General features: G+C 33.5%; 2 protein-coding genes across 2 annotated transcripts in view; one reads left to right on the forward strand and one right to left on the reverse strand.

The window, feature by feature from the left end:
- LOC145266619 (dual specificity mitogen-activated protein kinase kinase 3-like) overlaps positions 1 to 2,169 on the reverse strand; it is a 90,761-nt gene extending 88,592 nt beyond the window's left edge. The window contains exon 1 of the mRNA XM_080122525.1: positions 1,943 to 2,169. Coding sequence (XP_079978651.1) covers positions 1,943 to 1,952 — 10 coding nt within the window. The 5' untranslated portion in view covers positions 1,953 to 2,169. The remainder of the gene's footprint in view (positions 1 to 1,942) is intronic.
- A 1,032-nt stretch (positions 2,170 to 3,201) lies between these two features.
- Positions 3,202 to 17,966, forward strand: part of LOC145266620 (large ribosomal subunit protein bL27-like) — a 68,571-nt gene continuing 53,806 nt past the window's right edge. The window contains exon 1 of the mRNA XM_080122526.1: positions 3,202 to 3,302. The gene's annotated coding sequence lies outside the window, so the exon portion shown is untranslated. The remainder of the gene's footprint in view (positions 3,303 to 17,966) is intronic.

The following is a 17,966-nucleotide window of genomic DNA, read 5'->3' on the forward strand; positions in this document are numbered from 1 at the left end:
TACAAAATAGACTTCGTGGCTTAATGGAGAATGCTTTTTTCTCTTCCCTGCAACCTCTCTCCCACAGAAGAGACGTTGTGAGCCTATCCTTGTTTTATCGTTATTTCCATGGCAGGTTCTCGTCTGAACTCCAATCTCTGGTCCCCCCCCCCTCGCCAATCTTTCACAAAAAACACCCGTCTAGCTGAATCCACTGTCAAAAATTTCCCCCACTCTTTATCTGTGCCTAAATCAAAACGTAGATTCCATGAACAAAGCTTCTTTCTTAGAACTGCAGTCTGCACGTGCACGCCTGTAGAACTGTTCCGTCTGCCTGCTTCCCACCTGACTACAACCTGGATGTCTTCAAGTCCAACGTAAACAAATTCCTGAACCGCCCCCTTAAGTAAACCCTTCAATAAATCTCCACACTAACGTACTGTACTTGCAATAACCCTTATCCCTGAGTGGCTTCCGAGCCTTGATAAGTGGTTACCACCGTGTAAAAAAAAAAAAAGAAAAAAGCTCAATGTGATTACAGAGCATATTATCAAAAATGGTGCATAGCAACATACTTAAAGAAATAAATTGTAAGATGGATAACATCTTGAAATTTGGAATATCGGCCTTTGTCATTTATATCTTATATGTATACAAAAAGAAATTAAAATATATTTTTACATTTTTTTTTCTACACACTATATATATATATATATATATATATATATATATAGAGAGAGAGAGAGAGAGAGAGAGAGAGAGAGAGAGAGGGGGAGGGGGAAAAACGTGTTAATGCTTTTTTTGTTGTTGTTTCCCCACGAGAGAGGTCTGTTTTTAATGGGGGTGGGGGCAGCTCCCCAAAACAGTCATGAAGGATTTCGCGTCCGTCTTAATTCTTTCGCCTTAAGATTTTAATACAAAATGGTTTCATTTACCAATATTAAAACAGAAAAGCATTTTTATTTGTTTATACTATTTTTTTTATACACTTTTTATTCGTCCAAGTTCCCATCAAACTTTTTTTTTTTGTTTCAAACGTATTTTATTTCGTTTCAGTTTCATTCAATTCGCGTTTTACATAAACACGAGTCAGGTAAACCATAGACAGTCCTCAGACATTTTGTCAATTTAACCAGTCATTTTATGAAGTTGAAATTACAAGTTTGATCCTTATTTAGAATTCGACCTAATTTAAAAAAAAAAAAAGTACCACTCACGAACCGAAATAAATTTCACATTCCAAAAATCGTATAAACTGGTAAAGCTATTAATTAATAGCTTCAAACATCTTCTGTATAATTATACAGAAAATGTTTGGTAAATTTTTACATACTCCAGCGTATTATAAACACCCTCCCTCCCCATGTTAAGAACGGCTTCCGAAATACACGCTCCTAATCGCGAAAGCCGTTCTTAACATGGGTAGGTTGGTGGGCGTTTATTCCGAAAGCCGTCCTTAACATGGAGTGGGGGTATAATACGCTGGGGCTGGTCGTAAAAAATAAATAAATAAATAAATAAAATACCAAATGTTTTTACGATTTTTAGAGATTTTAAGAGTAAATATATATCCATTATAAGGCCGATTTTGATCCTGCTAGTTCAAATTGAGTTGTCTCCCCTTATGAAACATGGCGGATCAAAACAAAACGTCTGACTTGTGATTTTCTAAGTTAAAAAAAAACAAAAAAAAACTACTTGATCAATTTATGTAATATTTGGAATATGATATTCAATTCCGTAATGAATACACAGATTTTTTTTTTTTTTTTTTTTTTTTTTAGAACAAAAAAGTTTAATTTGTAAATAGGCAACAATAATTTTACATTTCGAATAAATGTAATGTGTAAATTTGTTACAAATAAACCAAAGTGTGTACACATTTTTTTTTTTAATTGTGTACATTTTTGTTTTTAATGAAAATAGAAGGGGGGAAAAAAGACAAGTGCTTGCTTTTACTTACCTTTCGACATGATCAAAGGATTAAAGTTGAAGTTTTGCCAATTATTTTTAAAATAAGCAAATGTGTTGTCAATATTTCCTGAACGTCGTGGACTTTGTCATTTAAAAATATTAAATTATTTTTTTTAAGAAAAAATGCGTTTTATGTTTAAATTACGAATAGGAAAAATGCATGATGCTGTATGTATCTCTCTATATATATGCGTGTGTGTGTGTGTGTGTGTGTGTGTGTGTAAAAATATATTAAATAAATTAGTAAATAAAAATTTTATATTAGAATAATTTTTTTTAAAGTTTTTTGCACTTTTTTGGGGGAGGGAGCACTTGTTTTGATGCGCTTTTTTTGCCGTTTTCTTTTTTTTTAAGTAAAAGTTCGATTTTTTTGGATTGTTTTGGATTTTCTTTTCTTTTTTTTTCTTAGTTTCGAAAAAAAAAATAATTTTTTTTTAATTAAATTTTGGGATTTTTTTTTTTTTTTTTTTTTCAGCGACAAAAAAAAAAAAGAAAGAAAAGATCCTCCCCTTAAAAGAAGTTTTAAAACCGTTTATAAAGCCGCTTGAAAATCCACTTTGGTCTCATTTGGATGCCAAATGAGTGAGGCAGACTTTGGTAGGTCGCATTTCTTCATCAAATCCACGCAATTCGGCAAATTTTTTGCAAAATAAAATCAGAAAAATATTCCGAGAATCGACTTTTCTTTTCCTCCTTTTTTTGACAGGAAAAAAAAAACCTTGCTCCTCTCCCGAAAATACGAACGATCTCTGAAACAATGATTTTTATTGGTTCATTTCGAAAACGGCCGACGAATCATGTTAGCTGCAATCTCATTGGTCCATTCATGTGCGTCATTCAAAACTTTTTTGTTTTATATAAAAAAAAAAAAAAAAAAGGAAAAATTCTTAAAAACTTTTTAAAATCTTTTCTTTTCTATTTAATGTAAGCATTTTTATTAAAGTAATTTTTACTCTTTAATTTTATTTGCATTGGATAAATAAATTATTTACCCATATTATTATTGCATGGTATTTGCATCTTCAACCAAATATACAGATCGGAAGCCGTGAATCATTTTCGTACCCACCTGAATGAATTTTTATTTTTATGTTATGGGTTACTTATGTGTCATTAATATCAATGCATATTATTATCTTTCGTCTTTTTAGCCTCCATTAATCATTTATTTACCCATATTTTGGTTGCAACTTGTTTGCACACACACACACACACACACACACAGAAAGAGAGAGAGAGAGACAGAGAGACAGAGAGAGACAGACAGTAGTTACAAAGGACTTTATTACATTGTCAAGTCGATAAAGGTTAAAGAAAGAAAATAAGGGATAGCCTGTGGCATTTCGAGGGTGAGTGCTTCTCATCGTTGTTTGCTCCTCTTAATCGGGTAGAATTTTTTTTTATCCAGATAGGTTTGCCTTACTATTGATAATTTATTTTTTAGCTTAATTTTAATAATAATATATATATATATATATATATATATATATATATATATATATATATATAAGTTACAATAAGTTTACTAAGGTAATCAAAATGGTAAACTTAAATTATATTATAAATATTAAAGAGTTAATATTTACAAGTAAAATAAACTCAGCCAGATATAAAAAGCTCAATAAAACCGAAAAGGAAATAGAGCTTATAATATGAATAATATATTAATTCCATTTGCGCTTTTTTCCAAGGAACTCTGCCTTTTGGATGATTTCGGACCATTTGGAATTTACCCAGTGGATTGAAATTTTAAATTCGACCGTTTTGGATTTTACCATTTTTGGATTTTTACCCTTCACCGGACTATCCATTCATGTGAAATCTTTTTATTATTTTTCTTTTGCCTCCTGTTCCCCTTACCTCACCCTTTTTTTTAACCAAGTAAGATCTTTGACTTACTTGTAGTTTCATTAAATACTTTTATATGCAAAATCCTATTCTGCATTTTGCTAATTCCTGCCCTCTGATGAGAAGGAGAGTATTTCTTCGAAACTCCGCGGATTAAGGACTATCCACTTATCTTGTGCTTTCTTTTTTTAAATTATGTTTTAACTCTTTTTCAAGATGTCTTTTAACATGGTTTATTAATCATTTGTTCATATATATATATATATATATATATATATATATATATATATATATATATATATATATATATATATATATATATATATAAGAGCAAATAGTTAATAAAACATGTTAAAAACACTTTGAAAAAGGGTTAAAAACATTTAATTTGAAAAAGGAAACGTTAAATAAGTGGACAGTCCTTAATCCTCAGAGTTTCGAAGAAATATTTTCCTTTTCATCAGAGGGTAGGATTTCACGGGATTGCAAAAGTATTTAATGAAACTACAAATCAGTCAAAGATCTTACTTGATAACAAAAAGTGAAGCAGAGGGAATATGGTAAAGAAAAAGGTGATTGGATACTTTACCTTTCACCAGACGATCCATTCACGTGAAATCACTTTTTTATTTACCCTATTCCCTCTGCTTCACTTTTTGTTATCAAGTAAGATCTTTGACTTACTTGTAGTTTCATCAAATACTTTTGCAAGTAAAATCCGTTCCTGCATTTTGCTAATGAGAAGGAAATTATTTCTTCGAAACTTTGAAAAAAAAAAGTTAAAAACATATTTAATCTGAAAAGGAAACACTTAAGTGGATAGTCCTTAATCCGCAGAGTTTCGAAGAAATACTTTCCTTCTCATCAGAGGGTAGGAATTAGCAAAATGCGGGATCGGATTTTGCATACAAAAGTATTTGATGAAACTGCAAGTAAGATCTTACTTGATAACAAAAAGTGAAGCAGAGAGAATATGGTGAAGAAAAAGGTAATTTCACGTAAATGGTAATTTTTATTTTATATATATATATATTGAATGAAAGAGGAGGAATAAAAGTTAAATATAACTTTATTATATCGTCAGAACAATAAGGAAAGGGCATGGCATTTCTTAGCTAAATGCTTCTAATCAGAAAAGTAAAAGGGACAGATTTATACAAAATGCCTTCCTCCTCTTCTGGCACGAAGCACTTAGCTTTGAAATGCCATGGCTAAAAAAGGTTTTTGTTTGTCAAAGATTTACTCTTTGATAACATAATTATATATATATATATATATATAATTCGGAATTTATACAATGTCGTATTTGTAGTTTCACTCATCTGATTGTATTTCTTTAATGAGTGACTTTTACGACTTAGCCGTGGCATTTTTTTTTTTCTGTTGACACCAAAATCAACAAGATCTACGCCATTTCTGAAATAGCCGTTTCCCTGCTGATTGCCGTATGTTGCTGCTCTTGTGCAGTTCTAAGAGGTCCACCTTCCCAGGCTTTGCTTTCTCTCTTTGAGAAGAATTTAGTTTATAACTAATCGCTTGAGGTAATGCCAACAGGGCTGTCCAAGCATTTTTTTTTCTTTTCAGATCAATGTGCTCCTCTTCAGGGGTGATGGCTATTCTATTCCATTTTACAACTCTAGTGTCTAATCTGTGGGAGAGTGATAAATTCCGACTTTTGCGATTTCGTGTGTGCTTAAAAATTATTAATTTTTTACTTCAGTTTACCACCCGTCAGTTACAGAAGCAATAAAATTGCCGCCCTAGAAAAGATATGATTTCATTTCTGTTTGATGAAAAGCATTTTTTTTTTCTTTTTTTGTTGCAGACCATGTACGAGTTGGCCAGTTGTGTACAAATCTCTTCGCTGCAACCTCTATCTCACAGAAGAGATGTTGCGAGTTTGTCTCTGATGTATCGTTACTTTCATGGAAAGTGTTCGACTGAGCTTCAATCTATGGTCCCCCCTCGCCAAACTTTCACAAGAAACATTCGTCTAGCTGTAAACACTATCAATAATTCCCCCCCCCCCACTCTTTATCTGTGACTAAACCTAAACGTAGATTCCATGAACAAAGCTTCTTTCTTAGAACTGCACGCCTGTGGAATTGTCTTCCGTTTTCCTGCTTTCCGGCTGACTACAATATGGTTGTGTTCAAGTCTAACGTAAATAAGTTCTTGATGAGCCGTTCCATATAAGTTATCAAATTTACCAAATTTTCATTACTAATGATTACTATATTGTCCAATTTCTACTGTACACTCTTTAACCCTTATCCTTGAGTGGCCTCTGGGCCTTGATAATGTGGTGATGCCTATGTAAAAAAAAAAAAAAAAGTGCGATAGGAGCCTTCTATCCTGTCTGAAAGCGATACAATGTTCAATGAGCGAGATCGGAGAAGCGCCACTGTACAACTCATGCTCTCTACCGATCCAAGGTATGACAACAGGACCATTGCCATCACCCTCAAAATGCATCGCCAAGTGAGGGCCACATCATGCTATCTCACATCTTTGAACCCACTGGACTACTTCATTTAATCATACGTTGAGAACATCACCAACATGACTTCCTACAACACCAAAGCCAGCCTGATCGCTGTCATCCACTAAGTATTTGTCATACTCCCACCAGTACTTGTGGAAAAGGCATGCTCCCAGTTCAAAGTAGTGATTGAGTCTGAAGGCGGCTACATCGAATAGATGTCAGCTCTACTACATAATCAAGTTACCTGAATTGATCTTTTTCAATAAAGGTTTTGAAATAAGGCTGTAGTGTTGTTTTCTTTAGGGTGACACTTTTATCGTTCCACCCTGTATTTATGTACCTCCATTCTGGTTGCATATGGTCCGAAAAGTATTATTTTTTTACTTTCTTTCAACCTCACCACTCACCTCTGACATGACGACGTTTTGTAGATTTTCGAGTATGCTGACCACGAATATCACATTTAAATTTTGCGCAGACAAGTAATTTTCTGGATATTAATTTATTATTCAATGTAAGCTATTATGTTTTCACCGGCGGCCATGTTTTTTTTTCCCCAACTGAATAAGTACTAATGTGCATGTGTGTCACAAAACACCCCCTCCTCCCCATGTTAAGAATGGCGAACGCCATTGACATTCATTGAAGTAATACATAGGAAAAAAATTCTTAATATCCAGAAAACTACTTGTCTGCACCAAATTTAAATATGATATTCGTTATTAATTTATTTTTATTTCAGACTATTAGTCTCATCTTTATTATTTGTTGTTTTTCATCTTTTATTGGTTTGTTTATTCACAACGTTTCGGCCAACTATTCCTCTGGCCTTCATCAGGTGGTAATCTGACGGATAGGAACTTCGAATCTCCTAACTTCGGGTCCCGTGGCGCAGTTGATAGAGACGTTGAATCTCTACAGTTCCAGATGACATTGTCTGAAGATGGCGGTTTCAATCCCACCCAAAGCGTGCCAGAGGTTTACTTGGCCAAAAATGTGGTGAGACGACAACAACTACGGATGGCAGTGATGGCTGAGAATGCAGTTGGGAGATTCGAAGTTCCTATCCGTCGCGGTTACCACCTGACGAAGGCCAGAGGAATAGTTGGCCGAAACGTTGTGAATAAACAAACCAATAAAAGATCAAAAACAACAACTAATAAAGATGAGAATAATAGACCGAAATAAAAATAAATTAATATATAATGCTCATCTCAAAAATGAATTCCAATTAAGGAATAATATATATGATATTCGTTTTCAGCATATTTGAAGACCTTTAATAGTCGACATTTTAAAGGTGAGTTTTAAGATGCAAAGAAAAGAAAATTTGGCATGTATAAATTTCGAAAGTAATGCAACATTTTGTTTGTAGTGAAACTGAAATGGAGGTATTTTTTAATGAGCGATTATTACCAGTGACATGCAAATTTGACCTTTGTGTGTGTGGGGGGGGGACATTAGCTAATCGAGGGGATGAAGTCAGTTTTAATGTGAAGAAAGTCCAGCGCCCCGAAACGGTCAATCTGGATTGGCTAAAAAATGAAAATCGCCTCAGTCTGGAAGGATTTTTTCTTCATTGGCTGAGGACAGAAAAAGATGAAATATATAGCATCAGAACAGATATTACACTTTAATCCTCCTAGAACGACATTTGATCGAGTTAGTATGCTTGTAGCGACTGTTGCTGTTAGTAAGTCTAAGGCATCATTGTTCTGATTATCCTCAGGATGTCTGTCCACTCTCCCATGCTTTACCTTCACTTCGAAGGGGGCTAACTATTGCTGAAGCGTCCCTACTGGGAATGTCGACAAGGTTGCTCAAGCATTTTTTGGGTGCTTGTTAAGATAGATTTGACAGCTCGATCTTTTTTCTTTAAGTATGTGGTTTTAAGCAAAAATAACAGTACTTACTTGTCATGTCGAAAATAGTAAGATATCCAAAAATGACGAAAATTCATCAAGTAGAAAACTATTTATAGTTGAAAGTAATTTTTACCAAAAATTGGGGAAAATTGCATTTTTGTGAACACCTTGAAGATTGCGAATGCAGGGGACATATTTATCCCCCCCCTTTCCGCCACTTCAAAGGCGACCAACATTTTAACCTTATAGTGATAGACATTTTTTTTCACTAAAAACACAATAGCAGTTGTTATACTCGATTAATTTTCGTAATTTTTGGATCTATTACTATTTTCGACATGACAATTACGTAATTACTGTTGCTTTTGCTTAAAACCGCATATTAAAGAAAATCCATCTGTCGACTTTATCTTAACAAGCACTGCAATTTTTTGTAGGTTGGAGTGCGCTTTTCACCTAGTGCGTTGCCCCCTCCGAGATACACACATACATACACACACACACACAACACATACACAACACATACACTTACATGCACACACATACACATATATACACAAACGCACGCATACAAACACATGCACAGACATACACACACATACACACACATACATACATGCAAACAGACACATGCACATACACACACAACACACTCAAATACATACACATGCATACATATATACATGCATACATACATACATACATACATACATACACACATATGCACATACACACACAGATCCACATACACACACAGATCTAGGTACACACACACAAATCCACATACATACACAGATCTAGGTACACACACAGATACACACACACACATACACACATATGTATACACTCAAACACAAACACACACAACACACACAAATACACATACATGATGATTGCAACGTCTTGTCAGACGAGTGCCACTCCCTCAGACACTGAAAGTTCATGAGCCCGAAAATGACATATAGTCCTGCCGGCGAATTCACATGCAAGCAGACATGACACTAAAAACGGTCATTGGTATATATATATATATATATATATATATATATATATATATATATATATATATATATATATATATATATATATATATATTTTACTCCAATAGTTTCTTCCCCAGAACCGCTAGACTCTGGAATTTCATCCCAGGTCCCTGCTTCCCCAACAGTACTGACGTGCAGAAGTTCAAGTGTAACGTGAACCGACACCTTGCTGCCCAAATCCCTACATAGTACCCCAGTAGTTGTTGCCCCTGATAGTAGCCCCCTACACCAAAGTGGCAATTTGCCTTGTTTGGGGTGAAAATGTAATAAAAAAAAAAAAAAAATATATATATATATATATATATATATATATATATATATATATATATATATACACGCACGCACACAGACATATATACACATATCACACACATGATTATTGCAACTTGTCAGACGAGAGCCACTCCCCCAGTCACTAAAATCCATGTGCCCGAATATGACTACACATACATACATATACACATACACACATACATACACACACATACATATACAGATCTAAGTACACACACAGATATACACACACAGATATACACACACAGATACACACACACACACACACACACACACACACACACACACACACATACCTGATTCGGAAGGTTTATTGTTCTAGTCATTTTGCAATGTTCCATGATATAATTTTATTAATAGCGACATTGAAAAAAAAAATTTTTTTAAATTTTTTCATAACCTTTCATTAGTTCATCTCTTGGGCAAAATGTCCGTGGGGCAAAATGTCCATTAGCCAAATCTTCCTCCTATCATAACTACCTGTTTTTTGTTCGTTTTTTTTTTGTTTGTTTTCCTTTTTTTATTTTAGAAGGAGGAGGTATTTATGATGAATAATTCTAACACATAGATTATTTTAAAGCCGTGCAAGATTTTTAATGCAAGATTACAATTAAAGTAAATCTTTTCGATTAAAAACGAAAACGACGCAATTTTATAAATAATTCTGGGCGCTTTTTTTTTTTGTTTTTTCTTTGCTTTTTGTTTCTGTTTTGAAATGTTTGAAATCCAAGCGACCTACTTTTTCTTTCAGTAAAAAACGAAATTTGGTGCAACCAGCTTTTTTCCCCGGGATTTTGATCAAAGTGGGAGGAGCTGGCCGTACTTAATAGTAAACTAAATAAAAATAACAATAAAACAAATAAACAAAAAAGGCCGAGGCTTAACTTTAGTTTCAACAAACATATATATATATATATATATATATATATATATGTTGTAAAAATAATAAAAAATATATATATATATATAGTAAGTTATGAAAATATATATGGCAATTAAGCTACACAGACTATTTCGCGTTTCATTCTCGTGAGAATTCGCCAGGCTTATGCGCATAATAAAACACCCCATTCTTGGGACTATTTTGCCATATTTGTCCCAAATTTTCTGTGTATGTCTATTTAGCAGTTTTGCATGGTGCTGAATCCAAATTTAAATATGTTAAGGCCTTCTTGGGGACTTTGGGGGCGAAATGGAAGGGAAGGCAAATGATGGACGTAGTCATTCCTTTTTTTTTTTTTTCTTTTTTGCATGGTGCAGAACTCAAATTTACATATGTGAAGGTCTAAAACTGCACCGTTTGTTCATTTTCACCAGGATTTGACGTCCCCTTTAGGACTTTTGGGGCTAAATGGGGGGGGGCAAATGCTGAACTTAGTCATTTTTTTTTATGCCTCGTTCACTGTGCACTCACGGGGATGCTTCACTTGTTATTTATTTATTCATTTATTTTTTTTTTTTTTACATAGGCATCACCACATTATCAAGGCCAAGAGGCCACTCAAGGATAAGGGTTAAAGAGTGTACAGTAGCAATTGGATAATATAGTAATCATTAGTAATGAAAATTTGGTAAATTTGATAACTTATATGGAACGGCTCATCAAGAACTTATTTACTTTAGACTTGAACACAACCATATTGTAGTCAGCCGGAAAGCAGGAAAACGGAAGACAATTCCACAGGCGTGCAGTTCTAAGAAAGAAGCTTTGTTCATGGAATCTACGTTTAGGTTTAGGCACAGATAAAGAGTGGGGGAAATTATTGATAGTGTTTACAGCTAGACGAATGTTTCTTGTGAAAGTTTGGCGAGGGGGGACCATAGATTGAAGCTCAGTCGAACACTTTGCCATGAAAATAACGATACATCAGAGACAAACTCGCAACATCTCTTCTGTGAGATAGAGGTTGCAGCGAAGAGAAAAGGACATCTCCTACGAGGCTACGAAGTCTATTTTGAACTCTATCAAGGCAGGACAAGTCCTTTCTAGCAGCTCCTGCCCAGATGTGGCAACAGTATTCCATCTTTGGACGTACCTGGCTCTTATTTATTTATTTATTTATTTATTTATGATTATCGAGGTTCGAATATGGTTCTAATGAAACATTCATCTTGTTTTTGATTCTAGTCTGACAGGCTTTACATTATTTATCTGGTCATCCCGTGTTCTGTCCGAATTTATGAATAAAGAAAAGAGGTGACCGAATGTTACATTTTACTAAAGATTTAACGTTCCGTGATTATCTATGACTTTCTTCCATCTACACATATATATATATATATATATATATATATATATATATATATATATATATATATATATATATATATATATATTAGGTAATGTGATTGATAATTTAAAATTTGAAAATCAAATTATAATTAAATTAAAAATCCGTTTCATAAGAAAATACAACAACAAAATCAATTATCTGTACGATCGTTTCGGAAAACAATACTTTTTATTGTGGTAGACATCAAGTTACGTACAATAATTACATATAGTTTTTTAATAAGCAAGGTCTCCTCGTCAGCAAATTTTGAAGGGTTTTTATTACATTTAAAAGACACCATAAATAAACCTAGCATTAAAAGTAAGGCAGATGTGTCTGAAAAAAATTGAAATAAAAGGTCTGGATTTAAAATTTATAAGAAAATTAATATGGGTTAGAGATAGAAAAGAAATAGAGTAAAATATAGATTTGAATTTAAATTATAAGTTTGCTTTAAGTACCACATTTCAAATATATATATGCATATATATGAAAAAATAGACACACATATATATATATATACACAGGTATATATATATAAAAAAATATAGAGAGAAATTTACCTTTTAATTTTTCGCTATATATATATATATATATATATATATATATATATATATATATATATATATATATATATATATATATATATATAAGTGAAAGTGTCTGTATGTCTGTGTGTCTGTGTACATTTCCCTACGCAATAACTCTGTCAATTTTTAGCCTGCAAACTCGAAATTTGATATACAGGGTACTGAGATTTTGGAAAATCGATGTGATTGATTTTCGGCCAGAAATTTCGCGATTAAGGGGTCAAAGTTCAACGATTAGACCTTTGAGAACTCTACCAAACTCCTCCGACCATTTTGGGTCTACACACTTGAAATTTTAGATATAGGTTCCTTGGACATGGATCTAACTTAATCATTTGATTTGAGCCCAAAACAACAAATGTTAAGGGGGTCAAAAAAGGGGTCAAAGTTAAAAAAAAAAAAATTACCTCTGCAGTCTCTTCCAAATTACTCAGACAATTTCTGGTCTAAATATTTGAAATTTTATATAAAGGATATTCAGAGATAGGGCTAGCTTTTTCATCGGTTTGAGTCAAAAACTTTTAGTTACCAATATATAAATGTATGTATGTATGTTTGCATGTCTGCCTTAAACTTTCAATAGAGGCGACGGATTTTACCAAGATCGAGATCATTTTAAAGTTCGACCTTTCATACAACAAATATCGAAAAATTGGCTTAAAACATTAATATCTTCCCCTTCAACTAGGCACTTTTCTACAGGGGGGGAGGTCACTTTTTTCGCCGATATTTTTTAAAGTTATTCTCTCCTTTAGATTGTCTTGCTTAATTTTTAAAAAATGTCGTTTCCGGTTTGGCGGTGGTCGTAACAGCATAGACGTTAGGTTTTTTACCCCGTTCTTTTCCTCCTTTGCGGTACGGGTTCGAGCCTGTTTTTCTACTACCACATTTTTTTTTTTTTTTTTTTGCTTTTTTTTTTGTTCAATAGACACATCCAAACACCCGGGCAATGCCGGACTGAAATGCTAGTATATATATATATATATATATATATATATATATATATATATATATATATATATACAGGGTGACCAAAAAAAAACAAAAGCTAAATGGAGGCCATCTAGAACATATGCTGTAGAACGGAGAAAAAAAAAGGCCAAAGACCCTAGTGTTTTGATGTGATGTTTTGAATATAATAAACTAGTTATGACCAAAGTTTCATTTCATTCGGACAAAACACTAAGAAACGGGGCCTAATTAGAGTTGGTGCCCTTTTTTTTTGGGGGGGGGGGTCACCCTGTATTAACAAGCTTATTAATTCCATCACTGTAAAATCCTTTTGGCTTTGATTCGAAGAACTCACAAATGTCAGTTTCAACATCTTTCTGCGCTACAAAAGCTGCTCCTTCCAAATGATTTTGTAAGCTACGAAACAAATGGTAGTCTAAAGGAGTAAGGTCAGGAGAATAGGGTGGATGAGGAATTTTCTCCCAATCAAGTTCTTCAATTTTTTGTGAGGTGATTCTTGCTGTGTGGGGTTGTGCATTATCCTGATGAAACATCACCCGTTTTCGATTCACTAGAGCAGGGTTTTTTTTTTTTTTCTCAAACCTTGGTTCAAACACTCTAATTGCTGACAGTAGATTTGAGGATTAATTGTTTCATTAGGTGGTAACAATTCAAAGAGGAATATTTTTAGCCGGTTGTTGGCTGCTGAGTTTCCTTTCTTGAACTCATAAAGAATTATATGCGTCAAATGAAGTTCTCTTTTCGGCTGTGGCTGAGGTCTTTCCCCTTTACCATTGTCTAAGACACTTAACATTTTGATAAAAGACCCATTTTTCGTCACCAATCACAAGTCTATCCAAAAAATGTGAAACAAGTTGGTGAGAATGGAGAGAAGAGCAGATGTTGACTCGTGATCTGAGATTGTTTTCAGACAATTCATGAGGCAGCCATTTTCCAAGTTTTGGAACTTTTCCAAGTTGTTGAAGATGGCGATGGACAGTTGTATGGTTTGAACTCAGTTTTATTGCTAATTCCTCAACTGCTAAAACAGGATTTTTTTCAAGAGCTGATTCAAGAAACTTACCATCAAACTCAACTGGACGTCCTGTTCGATCTTCAACTTGAAGAATATATATATATATATATATATATATATATATATATATATATATATATATATATATATATATATATATATATATATATATATATATATATATATATATATATAAGATTATTTATTTATTTACTTATTTTTTATAAGCGATTCTGTGGTGTGTTATTCTGTGGAGAGGTTATCTGCCCTTTGTTTATATTCTAGTCGCCCCTCATTTTTGGGACGTATTATTTGTAATTAATTTATTATTTACATATTTAAACATATATATATATATATATATATATATATATATATATATATATATATGTGTGTGTGTGTGTGTGTTTAAATATGTATAAATATTTAAACACACCCACACACACACACACACACACACACACACACACACATATATATATGTTTAAATATGTATAAATATTTAAACACACACACACGCGCGCGCGCGCGCACACACACACACACACACACACACACACACACACACACACACACACACACACACACATATATATATATATATATATATATATATATATATATATATATATATATATATAAGCAAACAGTTAATGAAATATGTTAAAAAAACACTTTGAAATGAGCTAAAAACATATTTAATCTGAAAAGAGAAACACTAGATAAATAGGACTATCTATTTATCTAGTGTTTCCTTTTCAGATTAAATATGTTTTTAACTCATTTCAAAGTGTTTTTTAACATATTTCATTAACTGTTTGCTCATATTATAAGCTCTATTTCCTATTTGGTATTATCGAGCTTTTATATCTGGCTGAGATAATTTTTTAAATATTAATTCTTTAATATTTATAATTTACTTTAATTTTACCATCTTGGATCATTTTGGTAAATTCAATTGTAATTTTCATTTTATATATATATATATATATATATATATATATATATATATATATATATATATATATATATATATATATATATATATATGTAGGGTTTGGTTTGTTGGTAGCCTCAGGTCCATATCAGAGAAGACTGGTTTGATCAGAGCTATTTTTATAACCTTGCCAAGAACCTCCTCTGTGTAGCTAGATTACCCCATCCATTTCATGTTAAACTGATTTCATGTTTAAACTTGCTGCTGTGGGCAAGGAAGTAAATACCCTCCACCGTTACATTCTTCTGGAGAGTGGGGATGATTTATTGCTGGTCGCCTAAGACCCCTATACTAAAAAAAACTGTTGACGTCCCACCCCATCACTTTAACTTTTGTAAGCATCGAGTGTCCTCTATTCAAGGCAGTCAGATTCCTTTCATACTAAACTGACCTTACAGTATATGAAATCTTTTGGCTAGGTGCATAGTGTAATATCTGTTCTGTTCTCGGTCAGTGGAGGAGAGATCCTTCTAGACTGAGGCAATTGTTATTATTGATCAATCCGGAGTGCCCTTTTTTTATTGTCTCCACATTAAAAACCGAGCTTGTGTCTAACTCTGCCTTTGTGGGGAGGCAAGTAAATAAGATCTTTTTCTTAATTCAAGGAAACTCCAGCATTCTCAAAATTGCTTCTTTTTCAGGATCATCTTTTTTTCAATAAAATACTAGCAGGCTGCCCAGCATTGCCCGTAATTGCCCAATCGTAAGATACACTTAAATATGATATTTTACGTTAAGATTTTTGTTCCTTAGAAGCGCTGGTTGAGTTACGTTTGAAGCTAAAACAACGCATTATTATAAAATAAACAGACATTTATTCTGTTTGAAATTTATATTAAAATTCATAAATATATTTCGAAGATATACTTCATCATCAGTATGTATTTCTTTTTTTTTTTTTGTTTTTTGTCATGTTGTTGTTGGAGCAGAGAATCAGCAAGTAGAAGTCCGTTTGTTGTTTTTACGGTAGTTTTTTTAAATCTCGGAACGGTGCGTTTGATCACGCGGGATTCACGTTAAGATTTTTGTTCCTTAGAAGCGCTGGTTGAGTTTGAATAAAATACAATACGTATTACATACGTTCGAAGCCAAAACAACACATTGTTACAAAATAAACAGACATTTATTTTGTTTGAAATTTATATTGTAATTCATAAATATATTTCGAAGAAAACCTTCATCTTCAGTATGATATTTTAATTTATGCAGATTACATATGATGATGATGATGTTGTTGTTGAACAACAACATCATCATCAATAATAATAATAACAACAACAACAACAACAACAACAACAAAACTTGACTGGAAGGTAGTTGAATTGAAATGTTTGGACACAAAAACAAGTAAAATGCTTACAATTTATGGGACCTTTGCAAAGAAAGGGGGTGTAGAAAGGAAGGTGTTGAAGATGTTGTAAATATAGGTTGGTTGGTTGTTTTTGTTTTACGGCATATCAACCTTTTTCAGGGGTTATTTAATGCCGAATCCAAAGATTTTGAAGAAAAATTTTTTTAATAGAATATATTTGTTGTTTTCACGTCAGTTTCTATTTAACCCATAGTTGGGACCCTAACAGGTACTACCACTCCGGGTCAGAGTGGACCTGGGAGCAATGGTAATTAAAGGGTGGCTTCACACTCCCCAAAGCCCACAAGCTGGGGCCTCACCACTGAATATAGTTTAAGGTCATATCCAGGACCCTCATTGAGGGACTTTTACCATCTGCAGGGGGGAAGTCGGTGTATTCTAATGCCCCACCGACAGGGCCTGTAAATATAGAAGAAGAAAGCCTAACTAAATATATTTCTGAAAGCCATGAAATTCTTCTACATGAAATGAGAAGAGAAAAAATATTAAAACCTGGGGTGAAGAAAGGGGGGAAATTATTTGGAAAGAAACTACACAGTGCATTCTTTAAGAGTGCTGAATTTAGAGATAATGATAGCTGGAATTGGTTGGTCAGGGGAGATCTTAAAAGATCTTAAAAGATCTTAAAAGATCTACTGAGAGCACATTAATGGCAGCCCAGGTACAAGCCACTCGCACTAGGTCCATCAAACATTACATCGACAAAACTGCAGAATCACCGAATGTAATGAAAGGGAAGAAACATTAGCGCATATTTTTTTCAGAATGCCCTGTGCTAGTTCAACACCAATATAAAAAATGGAGACACAGTAGTTTCTTCCCCAGAACCGCTAGACTCTGGAATTCTATTCCAAGTTCCTGTTTCCCCAACTGTATTGACATGCAGAAGTTCAAGTGCAACGTGAACCGACATCTTGCTGCCCTAATCCCAACATAGTGCCCCAGTAGTTGCTGTCCCTGATAGTAGCCCCCTACACCAAAGTGGCAATGCGCCTTGTTTGGGGTGAAAATGTAATTAAAAAAAAAAAACCAAAAAAAACAACAAAGTCGCTCAGGTCCTACACTGGAATATATGCAAACTCTATGCATTAGACCACAATGAGAAGTCGTATGAGCATAAACCAGAAGTGGTGCAGAAAAACGACAATGTCAAACTTCTTTAGGATATGCGCATAAAGACCGATAAGGTCCTTGAACACTCCAGACCTGATATAACAAGAGAACTTGCTCAATTATTGACGTAGTCGCCCTTTCGATAC

The sequence above is a fragment of the Euprymna scolopes genome, chromosome 41 (genome assembly GCF_053919585.1).
Source record: "Euprymna scolopes isolate OS-2025 chromosome 41, ASM5391958v1, whole genome shotgun sequence".
NCBI classification, from domain to species: Eukaryota; Metazoa; Mollusca; class Cephalopoda; order Sepiida; family Sepiolidae; genus Euprymna; species Euprymna scolopes.